This window comes from Caretta caretta, chromosome 2, assembly GCF_965140235.1.
Source record: "Caretta caretta isolate rCarCar2 chromosome 2, rCarCar1.hap1, whole genome shotgun sequence".
Lineage (NCBI taxonomy): Eukaryota > Metazoa > Chordata > Testudines > Cheloniidae > Caretta > Caretta caretta.
The window spans coordinates 235,818,192-235,838,567 of record NC_134207.1 but is presented as its reverse complement, the minus strand read 5'-3'; the positions used below and the strand labels follow the sequence as shown (position 1 = coordinate 235,838,567).

General features: G+C 41.7%; 1 protein-coding gene across 1 annotated transcript in view; it reads right to left on the bottom strand.

Moving 5' to 3' along the window:
* GPR158 (G protein-coupled receptor 158) overlaps positions 1-20,376 on the bottom strand; it is a 312,886-nt gene that overhangs the window by 279,931 nt on the left and 12,579 nt on the right. Inside the window, exon 2 of the mRNA XM_048837832.2 lies at positions 8,328-8,433. Coding sequence (XP_048693789.2) covers positions 8,328-8,433 — 106 coding nt within the window. The remainder of the gene's footprint in view (positions 1-8,327; positions 8,434-20,376) is intronic.

The following is a 20,376-nucleotide window of genomic DNA, read 5'->3' as shown; positions in this document are numbered from 1 at the left end:
AACATTTTATTGCTCAAACTTCAAGGCTGCCTACATTCCAAAATGCCAAACAACCCTTCCAGAAGCTGCTGATGCTTTCGAGCTAGCCTCCTAGGTTGAAAAGACAACAAGGAAACCATGGGTATCATAGCCTTATGTTTGAAATCAATATCCCCCCTCAGCTTTAATCCTGTGTGTACAGGGCATGTTTGAACAACCATGCCGATGTTTACTGGACTAGGGAGAGAGGAAGGAATTACACCTCAAATTCCAACCACTCATTTAGGAAGATAAAGCTTTCTATCAAATATGAGAATACGTCATTCCTCATGTAAAACCATTTCATGCCAGGTCACTCTCTCACATGAATAACTGTTAAAGTGTTTACTTGTGTTGGTCCAGAAGGCAGCCATCATACAATAGGGATTGACCTGGGCATTCCAGAGATAAAAGCAAGAATTGCTACAGCTTAAGCTAAAGAGTCAGCGCTCTCTAGCTAGGGGCTGTAACAACTCATATATTTTGTGGATTGGCCTTGGGGGTGCAGGTGAAGGGGGGACCTGTAACACATTCACCAGTGGGTTACACTTGCATTTTTACCAAACTTTGGGGGGAAATTTCAGAAAGGCAGCATTCCATTTGGAAATACAATTTGCTCTTGCATTTGAATTGCAAGCACAAAACTGATAGTAGGCGCACATTTGGGTACTTGGAGGCACAAATACCCCCAAAGTGTGTATTGTTTGAAGAAAGTATATTTCCTTTCATCGGTTTTAAATTTTTTCCCCTGTTCTTTTATTGTGAGAAGGTGAGTAAAAGTGCCCAATCTACCTTATCTAAAGCATTTACTATGGTGTAGTTATCATACCCACTCTTACTTGTCTTCTCTCTAAGGCTCTATCTACACTACAAGCAAGGGGTGGGATTTCCCCTGCTTGTGTACACATACTCATGTTTATTTTAGCTAAGTTTGAGCTTTTGCTAATTTTCTGATTTAGCTGCACCATTGTATGTTCCATTCATTCCACAAGGAGTTCATTCTCATGGTATATTTCTGAACCCTTTGTGGGCACAGAAATATGGGCACAAAGGAAGGCTGCACCTCACTCATACTAAATCTATCCCTCAAAGTTCTGCTGTTTCCATCATTCTCCTCTCTCTCTGTTTTTTGCCTGTATGAAAGTCTGCAACTCTGCAAAGTGGCACACAATACTTTTTATGAAAGGTACTCTATAGAAATAAAATGTGTGTTTGACATTACACCTGCAGATAAAATGCAATTCACAAGCCCACACTTGCCAAATAGATGCTAAAATGATTTCCCATAATAATAGCAAAAGGAAAAATATTAACTGTATCACCTTTATATTTCTTCTATTCCCAACGACAGGTGACATTTAAAGATGGCTGCTGTGCTCTCAAGACCTCAAATTAAGGCTGAGGAAAGGCTGAAGGAACTGGGTATGTTTTGTTCGGAAAAGAGGAGATTAAGGGGAGGACATGATCGTGGTCTTCAAATACTTGAAATGCTGCCATAAAAAAGATGGAGAAAAGTTGTTCTCTCGTGCCACAGAGGGCAGGACAAGAGGTAATGGGTTCAAACAACAGCATAGCAGATTTAGATTAAATCTCAGGAAAAACTTCCTAACTGTAAGGACAGTAGGACAATGGCACAGACTGCCTAGAGAGGTTGTGGAAGCTCCTTCACTGGAGGTTTTCAAAAGGAGGCTGGCTAGCCATCTGTCTTGGATGGTTTAGTCACAACAAATCCTACATCTTGGCGGGGGTTAGACTATATGACCTTTGCGATCCCTTCTAACCCTATGGTTCTAAGTTTCTGGTGAGTACATTTTTTTGTCACCATTTTCTTATGATTCATAACAATATGAGCATTAACAGCGCATATTTTTCAGTCCTTAGTTTATGCTAATAATAATTTAATTTAATTTACTATCAGCCACACTGGAAAATGCTGTCTAATTTTACTAAAAATTGTCTCTTTTTCAGGATGAGGAGCATGGAAGATTCATTTTGATTTTAATTTCTAATACAGAAATTTCACTCAAACATTAGTAAAAGCAGAAGGCAGTTAAATTTTCCTCACAGTAAGAATGTTCTTCCAATATTTTTGCCTCAAAAAGAATTTAAGTTAAACATCGGAGTATAGCGTTCCCCCAATAGTTAAGTAAAGCGCATACAAATTTCTTCATTATTAGCCCCATCTAGAAAGCCATGTAAAGTTCAGTGATGTAAAGTGAGAACATTGCCAGCCTTTAAAAATAAATACAGAAATGTACACATAAGCTCCCCTTCTAGAAATTGGTACCGGAATTCTAAAGACACATTTAAATCTCAAAAGAAGCTGCTCACTGTGTTTATTTTCCAGTTACGAATCTGACATGCTGGCCCAGCATTAAGTTTTAGGATCAGATTCTGAGGTGGTGTATGTTGTTATAGCTTCACTGTTGGAGATATAACATTACTCAGCTGAGATCTGCTCCTTGCTCTTTAACATGATGAATGAATGAACTAACAGAGGGCCCTGCAAACACTTACTCCTAGGCATGCATGGCACTTATCACTGTATTGCTGGGCCATAAAAGTATGGAGATTATGGGCTATAAAAGTACCTACGCGGAAACGTCTATCTAGGTACTTTTGTGGCCCCTGATCACTCTAGTCCCTGTGGTATTAGGTACCTGAAGATACAAATGAACACCTAGTGGGATTTTCATCAATGCCTAGGTGCCTAGCTTCTATTGATTTCATAAGTTGCGTTTGTATGCACTTCTCATTCTGGCATCACTATGTGCAAACACTGAAATTCAGCCACTGCTGGGGTAGAACACAGCAGTCATTTCTCACACCACCAAATACTTCCATTTATTGGGACCTTATTTTTATTGTTTTGCTTTTTCTGGAAAGTGGAGGAACAGAAACCCCATACACCTGAGACCACAGAATTGGCTTTAATAGGTCAGTCCCAAAGGAAACTGGAACAATAACTACACAACCTCATTTTTATCCTTGCATTGAAAGTATTAATGTTAGGTTTGCATCATTCCTACAGCCAAACTTTGTTAAACCATTATTGTTACTTGCCTGCATAGTTATCCACCATGCACAATGCAATTTTAACTTAGAAGCTTATTCCATGAAGTACTTATACAACATTTTGCTGGCAATAAATAAAAAGCTCAGGATGGGTGGCTAAATATTACTTTCAACAGTTTTGAAACTCTGACCTTTCAACTAGGTTTTCCATTTTGAAAAGTACTTTAAACTGTCAACTGAGAAGTGCTATGAGACAGTGTGGCACTGCAGAAATGCTTCAAGGGAGAGAGACACTGCAGCAGCTGTGAAAGTACCAACAGCTGAGGAAGAGTGGCATCTTAGATGGAAGAGTCTATGCAAAAAGCCCAGAATGAAAAAACAAGACAGAATGTCCGACACTGTAGTGGTAGGTAGAGAAGTGACTGGCAGTTTATGTTATTGATAGGAAAGTGTCACTGGCAGATGTTTATGAGATTTGAAGTAATAATAGATTTTGCTGTGGAAGGACCATTGCCAGTTACTTAACTGCAGTATAATCTTGCTTAATCAACTCCCTGTTATCCAAAAAATGTTAACCAGAGTTGACTTATGTCCCCTGATGTCCCCCTGCATTATAGGTCCTTCATTTGTTTGAAAATTTGTTTATCTAAACACCACGGTTGCTTGTTCTAGAGAAATAAGTGGTGCTCTGTTACAGTTTAAAGATAAAATGTAAAGTTTTTCTGTAAGTTAAACCATTAGTTTCTGTTTCATTTTTGAATGGACAAAGAGCAAAACCTGTATTTCCAATGTGAATGATTTACCGGAGATCAAGGGGAACAAAGATTTTGTTTTCATGAATCAGAGAATATAGTTTCTCACTAACATTGTGCATGTAAAGTGAAATTGTAGGTGCCCATGCAGCAGAGGCCTAGAGTAGGGCGTGGGTCTCTTCTACATTTAGAGGTACAGCACACAGAAAATGGAATAGAAACGTAAGAGTTGCCTACTGGATAAAACCAGTGGTCCAACAATTGCAGTGCCTGACAGTGGCCAGTACCAGATGCTTCAGAGGATCTGGGATCTCTAAATCATCCCCTTAGACTCTGATCCAAATCTAATTGAAGTCAATGGAGAGAGACGCCCATTAACTTCAATGGGCTTTGGATCAGGCTTAAAGTGACCCACAATACAGACTGGATTTCAACACTTTCAAATAACTGGAATTTACTAAACAATTCTGTCTGTCATGCACAAGGCTAGACCAGGTCACACACACTGACTTGTATGGTCTCTGTAGGGGTACCAGGACTAAGAGCATTCAGATACTATAGCAATGAGTTTGATAAATGTACTTAAATAGCTGATGGGATATTACTAGCCCTAAATAAAATAATCTTATTCATGATAATTGATTGCACACAAGAGTGCCCCTAAAAACATAGGACTATGATACTGAGGTGAAGAATTGACCAACTGCCCTTATTAAGTTCCTTCTTACTATTTCCTCTTTGTCTTCCCCACAAAGACCCTCCGAATCTTCCATAGAGAAACTTCCTATTTGCCGCTTACACAATATTGTGCCTAAGGGCCTATTATTCATTGACTGTGTTAAGTAACAGTATGTTTTAAAATATGTTAAAAAATATATGAGACGAAGGGAGTTATAAGAAAACTTACAAGTTAAACTTTGCTGTGAGGGAAGAATCTGTCTTAGGGAACATCAGGAGAAGCCAAGAAAGGACTCTGTGCTGGAATACGGAATGATGATGCTGCTGCATAAGAACTTTCCTGTATTACAAAAACTTTGAGGGATGAGTTTGGCCAATGTCCAGTTTGACCAATGTAAATGGCAGAGGGGCATTGCTGGCACATGATGGCATATATCACATTGGTGGATGTGCAGGTGAATGAGCCTCTGATAGTGTGGCTGATGTTATTAGGCCCTGTGATGGTGTCCCCTGAATAGTCTCTACGTAAAAGAATAAATGGACACAAATCAGATGTCAAGAATTATAACATTCATAAACCAGTCGGAGAACACCTCAATCTCTCTGGTCACGCAATCACAGACATGAAGGTCGCTATCTTAAAACAAAAAAACTTCAAATCCAGACTCCAGCGAGAAACTGCTGAATTGGAATTCATTTGCAAATTGGATACTATTAATTTAGGCTTAAATAGAGACTGGGAGTGGCTAAGTCATTATGCAAGGTAGCCTATTTCCCCTTGTTTTTTCCTACCCCCCCCCCCCAGATGTTCTGGTTTAATTTGGATTTAAACTTGGAGAGTGGTCAGTTTGGATGAGCTATTACCAGCAGGAGAGTGAGTTTGTGTGTGTATGGGGGTGGGGGGGTGAGAAAACCTGGATTTGTGCTGGAAATGGCCCACCTTGATTATCATGCACATTGTAGGGAGAGTGGTCACTTTGGATGAGCTATTACCAGCAGGATAGTGAGTTTGTGTGTGTGGTTTTTGGGAGGGGGGTGAGGGGGTGAGAGAACCTGGATTTGTGCAGGAAATGGCCCATCTTGATTATCATGCACATTGTGTAGAGAGTTGTCACTTTGGATGGGCTATCACCAGCAGGAGAGTGAATTTGTGTGGGGGGGTGGAGGGTGAGAAAACCTGGATTTGTGCTGGAAATGGCCCAACTTGATGATCACTTTAGATAAGCTATTACCAGCAGGACAGTGGGGTGGGAGGAGGTATTGTTTCATATTCTCTGTGTGTATATAAAGTCTGCTGCAGTTTCCACGGTATGCATCCGATGAAGTGAGCTGTAGCTCACGAAAGCTCATGCTCAAATAAATTGGTTAGTCTCTAAGGTGCCACAAGTACTCCTGTTCTTTTTGCGAATACAGACTAACACGGCTGTTACTCTGAAACCTATATACATTATGTTTCCCCTCTCCAAAAAACCCAACCCTACATTCAAAGCAAATTCAAGTTGGAAAGTCAAGCACTCAGAAATTATGAAATGCAAGAATTAAGGCTGCTCATGCAACCTTATTTCGGTCCCTTTGTGCATTTGTATTATGAAAGTTTTGCAATTACATGATCACACACTATTTTTCATAGGTACAGAGGCAATCACTGGAATTTTTCAGTCACGCAATGAGGTTACTTTTGGTGACTCCCCAAAGCCAAAATCACATTGTGCAGTTGTAACACCAACAGACCCTGGTTGTCAAGATCGAACCTGGGATCTCTGGAGCTTAGTGCATGAGCCTCTACTGCATAAGCTAAAAGCCACATGGCCGTTAACTAAGACTGTAACAGAGTCATTAATCTTTAAGTGGTCTCAGTGCCACTAGAGGGGACAGAATACCACACCCAGGAGGTGTGTGGGTTACATACTTCCCCTAGCAGAGGAAGCGCATCCCAAGCATCAGAGACTTCCCAGTTGAGATAACACACAGCTAACATCTAACCACACCACTAAATTTACCAAAGTAACACTCCACTTGCTTCACGTGCTGCAATAAAATGGGAGGCATGTGTAATTACAGCAATTTTACTAAAAGTCACATTCATAAGGAAAACCCCTTTTTCCACAGCCAGGGTGCTCTGCCCAGCATACCCTTGTTAGACCTCAGATTTGGGAGGAAAGTTTGATTATGAAAATATGTCTGTCTTGGTTTGACTCTGTGATCTCACTTCCTAAAATGTAAAGGATAGGGCCTGATCCGATGCCTCTTAAAGTAAATGGAAAGACTTCAGTGGGCTTTGGATCAGGTCTAAAGTGAGTTAAAGACCAGTACTGTCCCCTTCTTTCATCGTTCTCTCCATTTTAATTTAACATTATTGAGCCTCCCTCTAAGATTTTACCTTTTCTCCTTGGTTGCAGGAAGAAATTTAACCCAATACCCACCCTCACCCTACTTATGTCCCTGTTTGTGACGTAAAGGAGGAGAAGACAATACTTGCCCCCCCAAAAAATACAACTATTGGCCTTAAGCTCAGGATGACTATTACATTTTAAAGGGTGGCATTCACTGATGATGAGAGCTGAGCAGAAAACTGTTTTACCATCTCAGGAAAAATTTCAAAGGTTTTCCTGTCCTGAACCTGGACAAAAATTCAGAAGATCTTGAAAACTTTTCAAATTAACAAACAAACAAACAATCTGAAATTTTTTTAATTCAGGTCATTGTAAACGTTTCATTTTAAACAAATTTAAACTTTTTTTAAACTATAAATTAGCTTAAATTTTAAAACAAAGTTTTTTCCAAAAATAAAAAGAACAATTTCTTTTCAAAGAAATGGGACATTTTTACGACTTCAGAACTATTTTTTTCCCCAAAAAAGAGTTTTTTACCTGAGAAATCTGCTGAAACCAACCTTTTTCCACAAACAGCTTTGGTTTCAACTAATTGACATTTTACAACACAACACATTTTGTTGAAAAATTTCTGACCAGCTCTACTGATGACACCACCACCTAACGCAGAGGAAAGCAACAATTGTCTATGTATGTTCTGATAACTATTTGGGAGTTTTTCAGAGGTAGAAAGGGTAGTTAGGTGCCCAATTCCCATTTAAAGTAAAGGGGAGTTGGACACGACTCTAATTTGTGCCTTTGAAAATATCCCCCATATAAATAAAAATACCAAGAATCTAATTAGTATTCTAATCAGTATTCCAGTGTCAAAGTCTCATTGCATATAGGTGACTGTCCAGTTTGGATGATCTGTGATGCAGCTACAAACTGAGCTAATCACAGACCCTTGAGGGAGAGTGACTGAGGGGGGAGAGAAGTGGTGCAGGAAGATGTGGAACACTGAAATATTTAGCCAGCTCTGTCAAAGTGTTAGCGTTTCTATTTTAAGAGAAAAAAATACAGAATCCAATTTTCCCTCTTACTGCATATTACTCATCCAAATGCACATACAAAAGCAAGTCTTTTTGAATGAATACCATCAGCGTTTCAACCAGTTCTATTATATAATCCACAATGGGTTTGCCCAGCCAAAAGTGATAGACTTTAATTGCAAGGCTATTTTAAGACATTGTATAAAGTAATGTCTATTATTTGGCTCTCAAGCAAAACTTCATAAATCATTTCACTGGTAATCTTCTTTGCCGCTAACGCTGTTATGGCTGCACAGTGAGATTCAGTTTTATTTTGTGCTGATATTCCTACTATTCATATACTACCATAATACCCTGAGGAACAGAAAAATCTTTACAGCACAAATTGCCTTTAAAGAAAAATATAAAACACAACATACAGTAAACACAAAGCAAAGTGTTACATGATGGAAAGATAGAGAATTGAACTCAACTGTAATAATAAAAACTAATTCTCTTACCTCAGAATTGTTGAGATGGCATTTGTGAGTTCCTGAAAACCATCCCTCACTTGAACATTGGTCAATGTCCACCTTCTGCAGATTTATATCAACTTTGACAACACCTCTGAAACAAGAAAGCCGCAATTAATAAAGAGACTTTGGAGCAACTGGTTCAACTTTTATATCTGTGAATTGTCTGCATGTACAGATCCAAAGCACAATGACATCTTTATTGTATTTGGCACAAAATGTTTAATCTAAATACAGAATTTTGTAAGAGATCTGAAAACAGAAGATCAGTTGCTGAGGTAATAGCTGCAGAGAGATCCTCTTTGATATTATTGCTCCCTGACATGAATCACCATGAGGCCAGAACTCAGAAGATCATTATCTTAGATCTAAAGCAATCAGCAAAGGTAAAATGGTAGGTAAGAATAAGTTACATACTCAGGTAATTTGATGAGTCTCAGTCATTCAGGTTTTAGTGCCTAGCAATGGCCCGCACTTCTGGCCTTCAGTTCTGATTTTCAGAGCAGAATATATCTGCGACTAGCACAGATGGGATGCTCTCTGGAGGGGATAGTTTTAGTTTCCAGGTAATACAATAAGCATTACACAAACTGCCAGCCACATCATTCTAAAAGACTAGCCCTCTTCTAAATGACACACATGTCCTGTTGTCTACTCTAGAGGGAGCTATTTACCAAGGTAATAAGACCCAAATCCTGCTCCTGTTGAAGTCCATGGAGAAAGCTCCCTTTGATTTCCAAGTAGCTCAATAAATCCTAAGAGAAAAAATAAAGCATATCCTTTGGAGAGCATTCCTTTACTCCATTGCAAACTCTTTTTATTATCCAATACACACAGCACCTTAGCCCTAGGCCTGATTTTTCATTTGAATTACTTGAATCATTTGAAAAGGAGGACTTGTGGCACCTTAGAGACTAACAAATTTATTTGAGCATGAGCTTTCGTGAGCTACAGCTCACTTCATCGGATGCATTCAGTGGAAAATACAGTGGGGAGATTTATATACACAGAGAACATGAAACAATGGGTGTTACCATACACACTGTAACAGTGTACCATACACGCTGTGAGAGTGATCACTTAAGGTGAGCTATTACCAGCAGGAGAGTGGGGGGAGGGAGTGAGAGAAAAAACCTTTTGTAGTGATAATCAAGGTGGGCCATTTCCAGCAGTTGACAAGAACCTCTGAGGAACAGTGAGGGGAGGGGAAATTAATTCCAATTTAGCAGTCTGTCCTTGGAGTCTGTTTATGAAGTTTTTTTGTTGAAGACTTGCCACTTTTAGGTCTGTAATCGAGTGACCAAAGAGACTGAAGTGTTCTCCGACTGGTTTTTGAATGTTATAATTCTTGACGTCTGATTTGTGTCCATTTATTCTTTTACGTAGAGACTGTCCAGTTTGGCTAATGTACATGGCAGAGGGGCATTGCTGGCACATGATGACATAAATGCCATCATGTGCCAGCAATAAATATATGGCATATATATGGCAAAAAGGCTGACAAAGGAGGTGCTGTCATCATCATGAATAGGTCGGAATACGAACAAGAGGCTCCTAGGCAGCTCTCCAACACCACTTTCTACAAGCCATTACCCTCTGATCCCACTGAGGGTTACCAAAAGAAACTACACCATTTGCTCAAGAAACTCCCTGAAAAAGCACAAGAACAAATCTGCACAGACACACCCCTGGAACCCCAACCAGGGGTATTCTATCTGCTACCCAAGATCCATAAACCTGGAAATCCTGGACACCCCATCATCTCAGGCATTGGCACCCTGACAGCAGGATTGTCTGGCTATGTAGACTCCCTCCTCACGCCCTACACTACCAGCACTCCTAGCTATCTTTGAGACACCACTGACTTCCTGAGGAAACTACAATCCATCATTGATCTTCCTGAAAACACCATCCGAGCCACTCTGGATGTAGAAGCCCTCTACACCAACATTCCACACAAAGATGGACTACAAGCCATCAGGAACAGTATCCCTGATAATGTCACGGCAAACCTGGTGGCTGAACTTTGTGACTTTGTCCTCACCCATAACTATTTCACATTTGGGGACAATGTATACATTCAAATCAGCGGCACTGCTATGGGTACCCGCATGGCCTCACAGTATGCCAACATTTTTATGGATGACTTAGAACAATGCTTCCTCAGCTCTTGTCCCCTAATGCCCCTACTCTACTTGCGCTACATAGATGACATCATCATCATCTGGACCCATGGAAAAGAAGCTCTTGAGGAATTCCACCATGATTTCAACAATTTCTATCCCACCATCAACCTCAGCCTAGACCAGTCCACACAAGAGATCCACTTCCGAGACACTATGGTGCTAATAAGTGATGGTCACATAAACACCACCCTATACCGGAAACCTACTGATCGCTGTGCCTACCTACATGCCTCCAGCTTTCATCCAGACCACACCACATGATCCATTGTCTACAGCCAAGCTCTACGATACAACCGCATTTGTTCCAACCCCTCAGACAGAGACAAACACCTACAAGATCTCTATCAAGCGTTCTTACAACTACAATACCCACCTGCTGAAGTTAAGAAACAGATTGACAGAGCCAGAAGAGTATCCAGAAATCACCTACTACAGGACAGACCCAACAAAGAAAATAACAGAACGCCACTAGCCATCACCTTCAGCCCCCAACTAAAACCTCTCCAATGCATCATCAAGGATCTACAACCTATCCTGAAGGACGACCCATCACTCTCACAGATCTTGGGAGACAGGCCAGTCCTTGCTTACAGACAGCCCCCCAACCTGAAGCAAATACTCACCAGCAACCACACACCACACAACAGAACCACTAACCCAGGAACCTATCCTTGCAACAAAGCCCGTTGCCAACTGTGTCCACTTATCTATTCAGGGAACACCATCATAGGGCCTAATCACATCAGCCACACTATCAGAGACTCGTTCACCTGCACATCTACCAATGTGATATATGCCATCATGTGCCAGCAATGCCCCTCTGCCATGTACATTAGCCAAACTGGACAGTCTCTACGTAAAAGAATAAATGGACACAAATCAGACGTCAAGAATTATAACATTCAAAAACCAGTCGGAGAACACTTCAATCTCTTTGGTCACTCGATTACAGACCTGAAAGTGGCAAGTCTTCAACAAAAAAAACTTCAAAAACAGACTCCAACAAGAGACTGCTGAATTGGAATTAATTTGCAAACTGGATACAATTAACTTAGGCTTGAATAAAGACTGGGAGTGGATGGGTCATTACACAAAGTAAAACTATTTCCCGATGTTTATTCCACCCCTTCTCCCCCCACACCCCCTGTTCCTCAGAAGTTCTTGTCAATGGCTGGAAATGGCCCACCTTGATTATCACTACAAAAGGTTTTTTCTCTCCCCCCACCCCACCCCGCCCCCGCTCTTCTGCTGGTAATAGCTCACCTTACCTGATCACTCTTGTTACTGTGTGTATGGTAACACCCATTGTTTCATGTTCTCTGTGTATATAAATCTCCCCACTGTATTTTCCACTGAATGCATCCGATGAAGTGAGCTGTAGCTCACGAAAGCTTATGCTCAGATAAATTTGTTAGTCTCTAAGGTGCCACAAGTACTCCTTTTCTTTTTGCGGATACAGACTAACACGGCTGCTACTCTGAAACCTTGCATCATTTAGTTACCATTTCAATTTCCCGTTTTGAATCGTGTGATTTCTATTCTGTATTTCACTCATTGACGGAGCAGTGACTTTGCCAAAGCTACCTCCCATCACATCTGGCTTACATCTTCACATCTGTCCCCAGCCCCGTCAACACTACCCTCACCATGTTTCTTTGACCCATCTGCTGACAGACCTTCACCTGCCTGCTCTTCCCCAGCTCAGACAACACATATCAATAACTAGAGCTGGCCAAAAAAGGAAATATGTTTGACGAAAAGTTTGACATTTCAAAGTCATTTTCCCTCTGAATTGACTTTTTGTCTTAGTTCATCCCCTGCCTTGGTTTTTGGAGAGAGGGCAGCTCACAAATAATGGGATCCCCAAGTGGGGATTTCTCATTTCTCCTACATGTGGAAAACACAACTTGTGTGATTTTGTCCAAGTCCTCTGACCTTGAGTCTCTTTTTACCATTCTCCTCAGAGGGATGGGATCCCACCAGGGAACAGACAAACCTCCACCAATGAGGCAAGGACTCCTCTATGCAATCCCCACAAGAAACCTGTGCAATGGACCCGTGAACCTGACCTCAAGACCCTGAAGGGGATCATTGTCCAGTGGTTAAGGTGTTAGTAAAGAACCCAGGAGTCCTGGCTTTGAGTATCACAGACCACTCACTAGGTCTCAGACAAGTCACTTAACCTCTCAGTGCCTCACTTATATCCTTTACCTCACAGGGGTGCTGTGAGGATACATACATTAAAAGATTGTGAGGTACCCAGAAACTACAGTGATATAGGCCTTGTAAGTTCCTTAGATTGACAGAAGCCTAGACAAAGATACTGTCTCTAAATCCAACATCTCATCTGCATACCTGGGTATCAACTTCCTAGCCACCAGATGTGTAGCAGAGCCCTCCCCCCACCCCACTTCACCCCACCCCACCCCCAAACCATCTGCTTCTGGTTCTAAAGCACCAGTACAACATAGTCCTGATGCATAGTACTTTGGTGACCGCTACACATTCTGGAACATCTTTGGAGCCCGATTCTCTGTTGCCCTGTGTTTTGTATATTCATTTACATTAGTATAAAGCAAGAGTACAATGCCAACATTCTGACTCAACAGCATTTTACACCCTCTTTACACTGATGTAAATGATTTCACAAAGTGAAGGACAACAGAGAATCAAGTCCTTGGTATCTAGGAAATTCAGAAGGATGCTTCTAGTACATACACCAAATAAATGAGCAAGCACTCTCTGAAGAATCATACTCATGTGCCAGGAACTTAAAAGCCTTCATCATCAAAAGTTTCTCCCACAGTATTAGAAGATTCCTTCCACTGAAAATAGACTGATCCAATTTCCACTTAATCACACTGCATTACAAACACCTTAAAACAGTATGAAAAGCAAAAAACGTGGAAAGAGCAGCTGCCTAGCTTTAAAAAAAGAGAAAAGAAGAGAGCTTCCTTCCTTTCTCTTAGAATAGTCAGTGGAATGAATTAGTACTGAGGAGATTTATGTTCATCTTCAGAGATCATATACCTGTTACTAGCATTTGACTCTTTATCGTGTGTTTAATTATAAAGGTTTTAGTGCAGTGTTTCTGTAAGGGATATTATATAATAATTGTGCGAAAATGCCACACCAAAATGTCATAGTAATTGTTAATGTTGTGATCTGCAAGTTATTCTAAACGTTCAATGTTGAATCCTCAAGCTCATTAAAGTTTCAAACAAGCCAAACTATACTAAAAAGCACAGCCTCATTTTGCAGCCAATTACTTTATGAAAAAGCATACCACTGCAAAGTCTTAATTTCTACTACCAAATACAGAGATATCCTTACAAGCTACAGATTGCCGGCCCAGCACTTTCAGCCAGTACTCATGGTCTTCTTGGATCTGTGCCCCCGGTGAAGTGCATGACATCAGCTATGTATGCTCTAATTTTAACCTGCTAATTTCAGGTTAGGAATCCAATTGCTTAACATCAGTTTTTTAAAGAAAGTGACATGTTTATTATGCCAACAGTATTACTCACAAACAATTAAAACCTTTATTAACTGTGTCTATAATACCTTAATCTTTTCAGTGATGTACAAACTACTTCATTTTCACAAGAGCCTTGTGTGGTAGGGAAATATTACTATATTTATTTTACAGACAGAGATACAGGTCACAGATGCACTAAATCACTTCCTCAAGTCCATGCAAGGAGCTGGAGGCATAGCCAGGATGTAACTCAGGAACTCCTGACTTAACCCACTAGAACATGCTGCCTTTTTTGGTAAGAGCACATTCTATACAAGTAAGACTGATCATCATAAAACAGGAACAGAGCAACAGATTCATTTAATCCTTTGGGCCATTTATGGCCAAATTCAGACCTGATGTAAGCAAGTGAAACTCCACCAAAGTCAATAGTTACACTGACTTAGCGTCTAATTCATCAATCAAGAAGATTTTTATCTAAGATTCAAAATAAGTCACCACCTCTCAGACTCATTTTTACCCTCTTCATGTAAAACATCTTAAAGTGCTTATGTTCAGCCATAAATTATATAGTATTAGGCAGACATTCATTCATCATTATGAATTCATCGTCCATATTTAGATAAGTACATTTAGTTCATACCTTTGTGCAAATCTACATCTATCCTGTAAAATAGAATCATAGAATCATAGAATATCAGGGTTGGAAGGGACCTCAGGAGGTCATCTAGTCCAACCCCCTGCTCAAAGCAGGACCAATCCCCAATTAAATCATCCCAGCCAGGGCTTTGTCAAGCCTGACCTTAAAAACTTCTAAGGAAGGAGATTCTACCACCTCCCTAGATAACGCATTCCAGTGTTTCACCACCCTCTTAGTGAAAAAGTTTTTCCTAATATCCAACCTAAACCTCCCTCACTGCAACTTGAGACCATTACTCCTTGTCCTGTCCTCTTCTACCACTGAGAATAGTCTAGAACCATCCTCTCTGGAACCACCTCTCAGGTAGTTGAAAGCAGCTATCAAATCGCCTCTCATTCTTCTCTTCTGAAGACTAAACAATCCCAGTTCCCTCAGCCTCTCCTCATAAGTCATGTGTTCCAGACCCCTAAACATTTTTTTTGCCCTTCGCTGGACTCTCTCCAATTTATCCACATCCTTCTTGTAGTGTGGGGCCCAAAACTGGACACAGTACTCCAGATGAGGCCTCACCAATGTCGAATAGAGGGGGATGATCACGTCCCTCGATCTGCTCGCTATGCCCCTACTTATACATCCCAAGATGCCATTGGCCTTCTTGGCAACAAGGGCACACTGCTGACTCATATCCAGCTTCTCGTCCACTGTCACCCCTAGGTCCTTTTCCGCAGAACTGCTGCCTAGCCAGTCGGTCCCTAGTCTGTAGCTGTGCATTGGGTTCTTCCGTCCTAAGTGCAGGACCCTGCACTTATCCTTATTGAACCTCATCAGATTTCTTTTGGCCCAATCCTCCAATTTGTCTAGGTCCCTCTGTATCCTATCCCTGCCCTCCAGCGTATCTACCACTCCTCCCAGTTTAGTATCATACGCAAATTTGCTGAGAGTGCAATCCACACCATCCTCCAGATCATTTATGAAGATATTGAACAAAACCGGCCCCAGGACCGACCCCTGGGGCACTCCACTTGACACCGGCTGCCAACTAGACATGGAGCCATTGATCACTACCCGTTGAGCCCGACAATCTAGCCAACTTTCTACCCACCTTATAGTGCATTCATCCAGCCCATACTTCTTTAACTTGCTGACAAGAATACTGTGGGAGACCGTGTCAAAAGTTTTGCTAAAGTCAAGAAACAATACATCCACTGCTTTCCCTTCATCCACAGAACCAGTAATCTCATCATAGAAGGCGATTAGATTAGTCAGGCACAACCTTCCCTTGGTGAATCCATGCTGGCTGTTCCTGATCACTTTCCTCTCATGTAAGTGCTTCAGGATTGATTCTTTGAGGACCTGCTCCATGATTTTTCCAGGGACTGAGGTGAGGCTGACTGGCCTGTAGTTCCCATGATCCTCCTTCTTCCCTTTTTTAAAGATTGGCACTACATTAGACTTTTTCCAGTCATCCGGGACTTCCCCCGTTCGCCACGAGTTTTCAAAGACAATGGCCAATGGCTCTGCAATCACAGCCGCCAATTCCTTTAGCACTCTCGGGTGCAACTCGTCCGGCCCCATGGACTTGTGCACGTCCAGCTTTTCTAAACAGTCCCTAACCACCTCTTTCTCCACAGAGGGCTGGCCATCTATTCCCCATGTTGTGATGCCCAGCGCAGCAGTCTGGGAGCTGACCTTGTTCGTGAAGACAGAGGCAAAGAAAGCACTGAGTACATTAGCTTTTTCCACGTCCTCTGTCACTAGGTTGCCTCCCTCATTCAGTAAGGGGCCCACACTTTCCTTGGCTTTCTTCTTGTTGCCAACATACCTGAAGAAACCCTTCTTGTTACTCTTGACATCTCTCACTAGCTGCAGCTCCAGGTGAGATTTGGCCCTCCTGATTTCATTCCTACATGCCCGAGCAATATTTTTATACTCTTCCCTGTTCATATATCCAACCTTCCACTTCTTGTAAGCTTCTTTTTTATGTTTAAGATCCACTAGGATTTCACCGTTAAGCCAAGCTGGTCGCCTGCCATATTTACTATTCTTTCGACACATTGGGATGGTTTGTCCCTGTAACCTCAACAGGGATTCCTTGAAATACAGCCAGCTCTCCTGGACTCCTTTCCCCTTCCTATTAGTCCCCCAGGGGATCTTACCCATCCGTTCCCTGAGGGAGTCGAAGTCTGCTTTCCTGAAGTCTAGGATCCATATCCTGCTGCTTACGTTCATTCAGAAGTGCTTGTTGTATTTGCTTAAATGAGGGTTTGGGGATTGTTCAGCCCTCCACAGCCTACCTCAATCCAAATCAAAAGATCTTCCATATTTCAGGTACCAAAGGGGTGAGTTTGCCCAGGAATACAAAAATCTGGCTTACTAGTTTAGTATTTTATATGTGATGTAGGTGTTGGTGGATCAAGATTCCTGAGCAGAATTTAGTTCCTTAATCTTATTAGACTGCCCTGACCACATGCAAACAATAACAAACTGTCTAGGTGCATGTGATTGTTCACTGCATTCAGTTAGCTCCTAACTCTGCCCAACACAACTTTCACCACTCAGGTACATCATGCAGATTTGTACCATTTTTCTGGACCACTTTTGGGTCCTTAAAAACCACATACAAGGCAACAAATTGGGTTTGTGGGGTAGCCGGTCCTGTAAAGTATTCATTTCAATGGGGCACTGCATAGACACAGGAGGAGTCCGTCCTGTAAAGGAACTTGCAGGATTGCAGCCAAACTCACTTGCCCACAATAAAGCAGAGGCTTTTGCAAGCATTGGAAATTTCTCACAAAAATATTTAGCTAAATATTTTCTTCTACCTGCTGTGAAGAAACTGGTTCACCTGCTGAAAGATCTGTGATGAGTCATCCTTATTAGAGCTGCAGCAGTCTCACCTGGGAGACTTTACAGACGCCTTAGGGAAGCAGGGCTTTATTTCCTGTTGAGGAAAAGAGCTTATCCCTTGTGTAGATTTTGTTTTTAATTGGTAGAAAGGAGGCTTATCCCCAACACCAGGGGCAGCCAACCTGTGGCTCCGGAGCCACATGCAGCTCTTCAAAGGTTAATATGGAGCTCCTTACCTAGGCACTGATTCTGGGGCTGTAGCTAGATGCTAACTTTCCGATGTGCTGGGGGGTGCTCACTGCTCAACCCCCTGCTCTGCCCCCACTCCACCCATTCCCCCTCCCCAAAGCCTCCTGCACATGTGAAACAGCAGATTGCAGTGGGAGGGGGGAGTAGGCACTGATTGGTGGGGGCTGCCGGCAGGTGGGAGGTGCTGGGGAGCAGATGGGGAAGGCTGCTGACGTGTTACTGTGGCTCTTTGGCAATGTACACTGGTAAACTCTGGCTCCTTCTCAGGCTCAGGTTGGTCACCCCCGCCCAACACATAGTTTTTTTCTAAAAAAGGTAGGATGCATGAGAGAGAAAATAAGATGATTTAAGAATTTAAGCCTAACCACTCTAAGAGTGGGGGTAAAACTGCAAAACCTTTGTCTGCAACAGTAGGCTGTGCTGTGTGGTGAGCAAGCTGTTGCACAATTACTACAATGATTAAGAGCTATAAGGGGATGGAAAAGAGGCCAGAAAAGAAGAGTGTAGCTAGAGGTGGTTACTTGTAAGTACAGCAGTACACAGGACTCAGTGCAATTAGGGACTGTAAATGCAGAACAAGCATTTGAATGTGATTGGACTTATTTTAGATCAAGGAATTTGTAACTAAGGTACTCTACTCCTTAGTGCACTAGAGTAGTAAATCATTCTAAGTGGTTTCCACTTAGAAAGAAGTATATTTGTTTTCAGCCTTTTCTACATGCAAGATAGTTGAAAAGTTCAACTTTATTCTGTGAGAAGTTTCAAGTGAAATGATTTTGTTCAAACATTTCCATGGAAAGTTTTGATTTCTTCAACAGAAGAAAAATTCAAAACAAGATTGTTTCAAATTGAAGTTATTTTTTCATTTTATTTTGGGTTTTCAAAACTAAACATTTCAATTTCAAACAAGACAAATTTGTTTTCAACTTTTTTGATTGAAAATTATCAAATCAAACTTTTCACAACATTTTGATTTTGGCAAAGCTTCATTTTTTATTTTAAAAAAGTGGACAAAAAATTTATCAGCTCTAACCCACTCTCCTGTCACCATTCAGATTCTTCCTCACTTCCTGCTTGAAGACCTAATGTGACCAGTTTCTTTTCCCCTCTTCCCATCCCTAGTGGATTGCTGGGGTTGGTAATCAGCAGGAAGGAGAGGTGGGTTGTGTTGGGAGGACAAGGTAGAGGAAGAGAAGTTCCTAACAGGGAGGAGGAAAACAAAACTGGTAATGGTTCTTCCTAGCAGCAGTCAGAAACCTTCCTCTCTTCTACGGACAGTGCAGCCCAACAATAAAATTGGGAGAGAGATTTCTCATGAGTAGAGCTAGGCAAATAATGGATTTTTCAGTTTGCTAGCAATTCCAAAAATAGTTCTCCCCCCAGTGAAAAAATTTAGTTTTGGGTCAAACTGACAAATGGAAGTTTTCAACATGTTCAGTGAATCAAAAAGTCAGAAACAAAAGTTTAAGTCAGGTTGAATTAAATATTTTATTTCATCCAACTTGAAGGTTTTCATTTTAACAAAAGCAGAGGACAAGATTCACAAAAGGAGTGGAGGAGCAAGTGCCCTTATAACTTTTAGCCCAGTCATTAGGGCACTCACCTAGGATGTAGGAGACCTGTTTTTTTATTCCCTCCTAGGCTCTCCCTAATGTGGAGGAGGGATTTGAATTTGTGTCTCCTACATTACAAGAAAGTGTCTAGCCACCAAGCGTATGCCTGTCTTAGTCCATTCTGTTGAAGCTGTTCCACTTTGTATAATGAATTGAATTAATAACTGAAGCAGGAATCTGCGCTTGGGTCTGCCATATCCTGGATAAGTACCCTAACCGTCAGGCTAGAGAGTATCTCTCCTAGGTACAGAGACATTGAAAAAAACCACAGCAGCGAGTCACAGTGTCCTGGTCAACTGACTTGGGCTCTTGGGGCTTGTGCTACAGGACTAAAAATGGCAGTATGGACATTGCCACTCAAGCTGGAGCCAAGGCTCTGAGACCCACCCCGCTCACCAGATTTCAGAGCCCAGGCTTTAGCCTGAGCAAGAACATCTACACTGCTATTTTTAGCCCTGTAGCATGGGCCCCAGTCAATTGACCTAGGCTGTGAAACTTGATTCTGGGGGAGGAAGAGAAGTTACAGTGTAAATGTAGCTTCTCTCTCCCCCATCCATCTCTCTCTCTCTCTCCATCCCATCCTGCCCTGCCCCCAAATGACTATTCATTGTCATTCATGATTACAAGGAATAGTCACTTGGCCAGAGAAACTGTATAGGAATGACTATAGCCTGCTGGTTGGGGCACTCCCCTGGGATGTGGCAGACTGCTCCAATGACTATTTAAAGATTTATACAAAGTGGAGTAGCTTCAACGGGAGAGACTGAGAAAGACCTTTGCCAGACTATCCCATACCCCCAGGGCTACAGCAATTAGCTGGGAAGAGGGACGGGAGACTCACATTCAAATCCCTTCTCCATATCAGGCAAAGATGAGAATTGAACTTGTGCCTGCCACATCCCAGGTGAGTGCCCCAACTGCTATGCTAAAAGTTATGAGACCAATTCCCTTATCTAGAGCTACTCATGGGGATTAGACAGTGTCCTAAGTATCAAGACCATCACTGTTACATTGTGCATCTTAA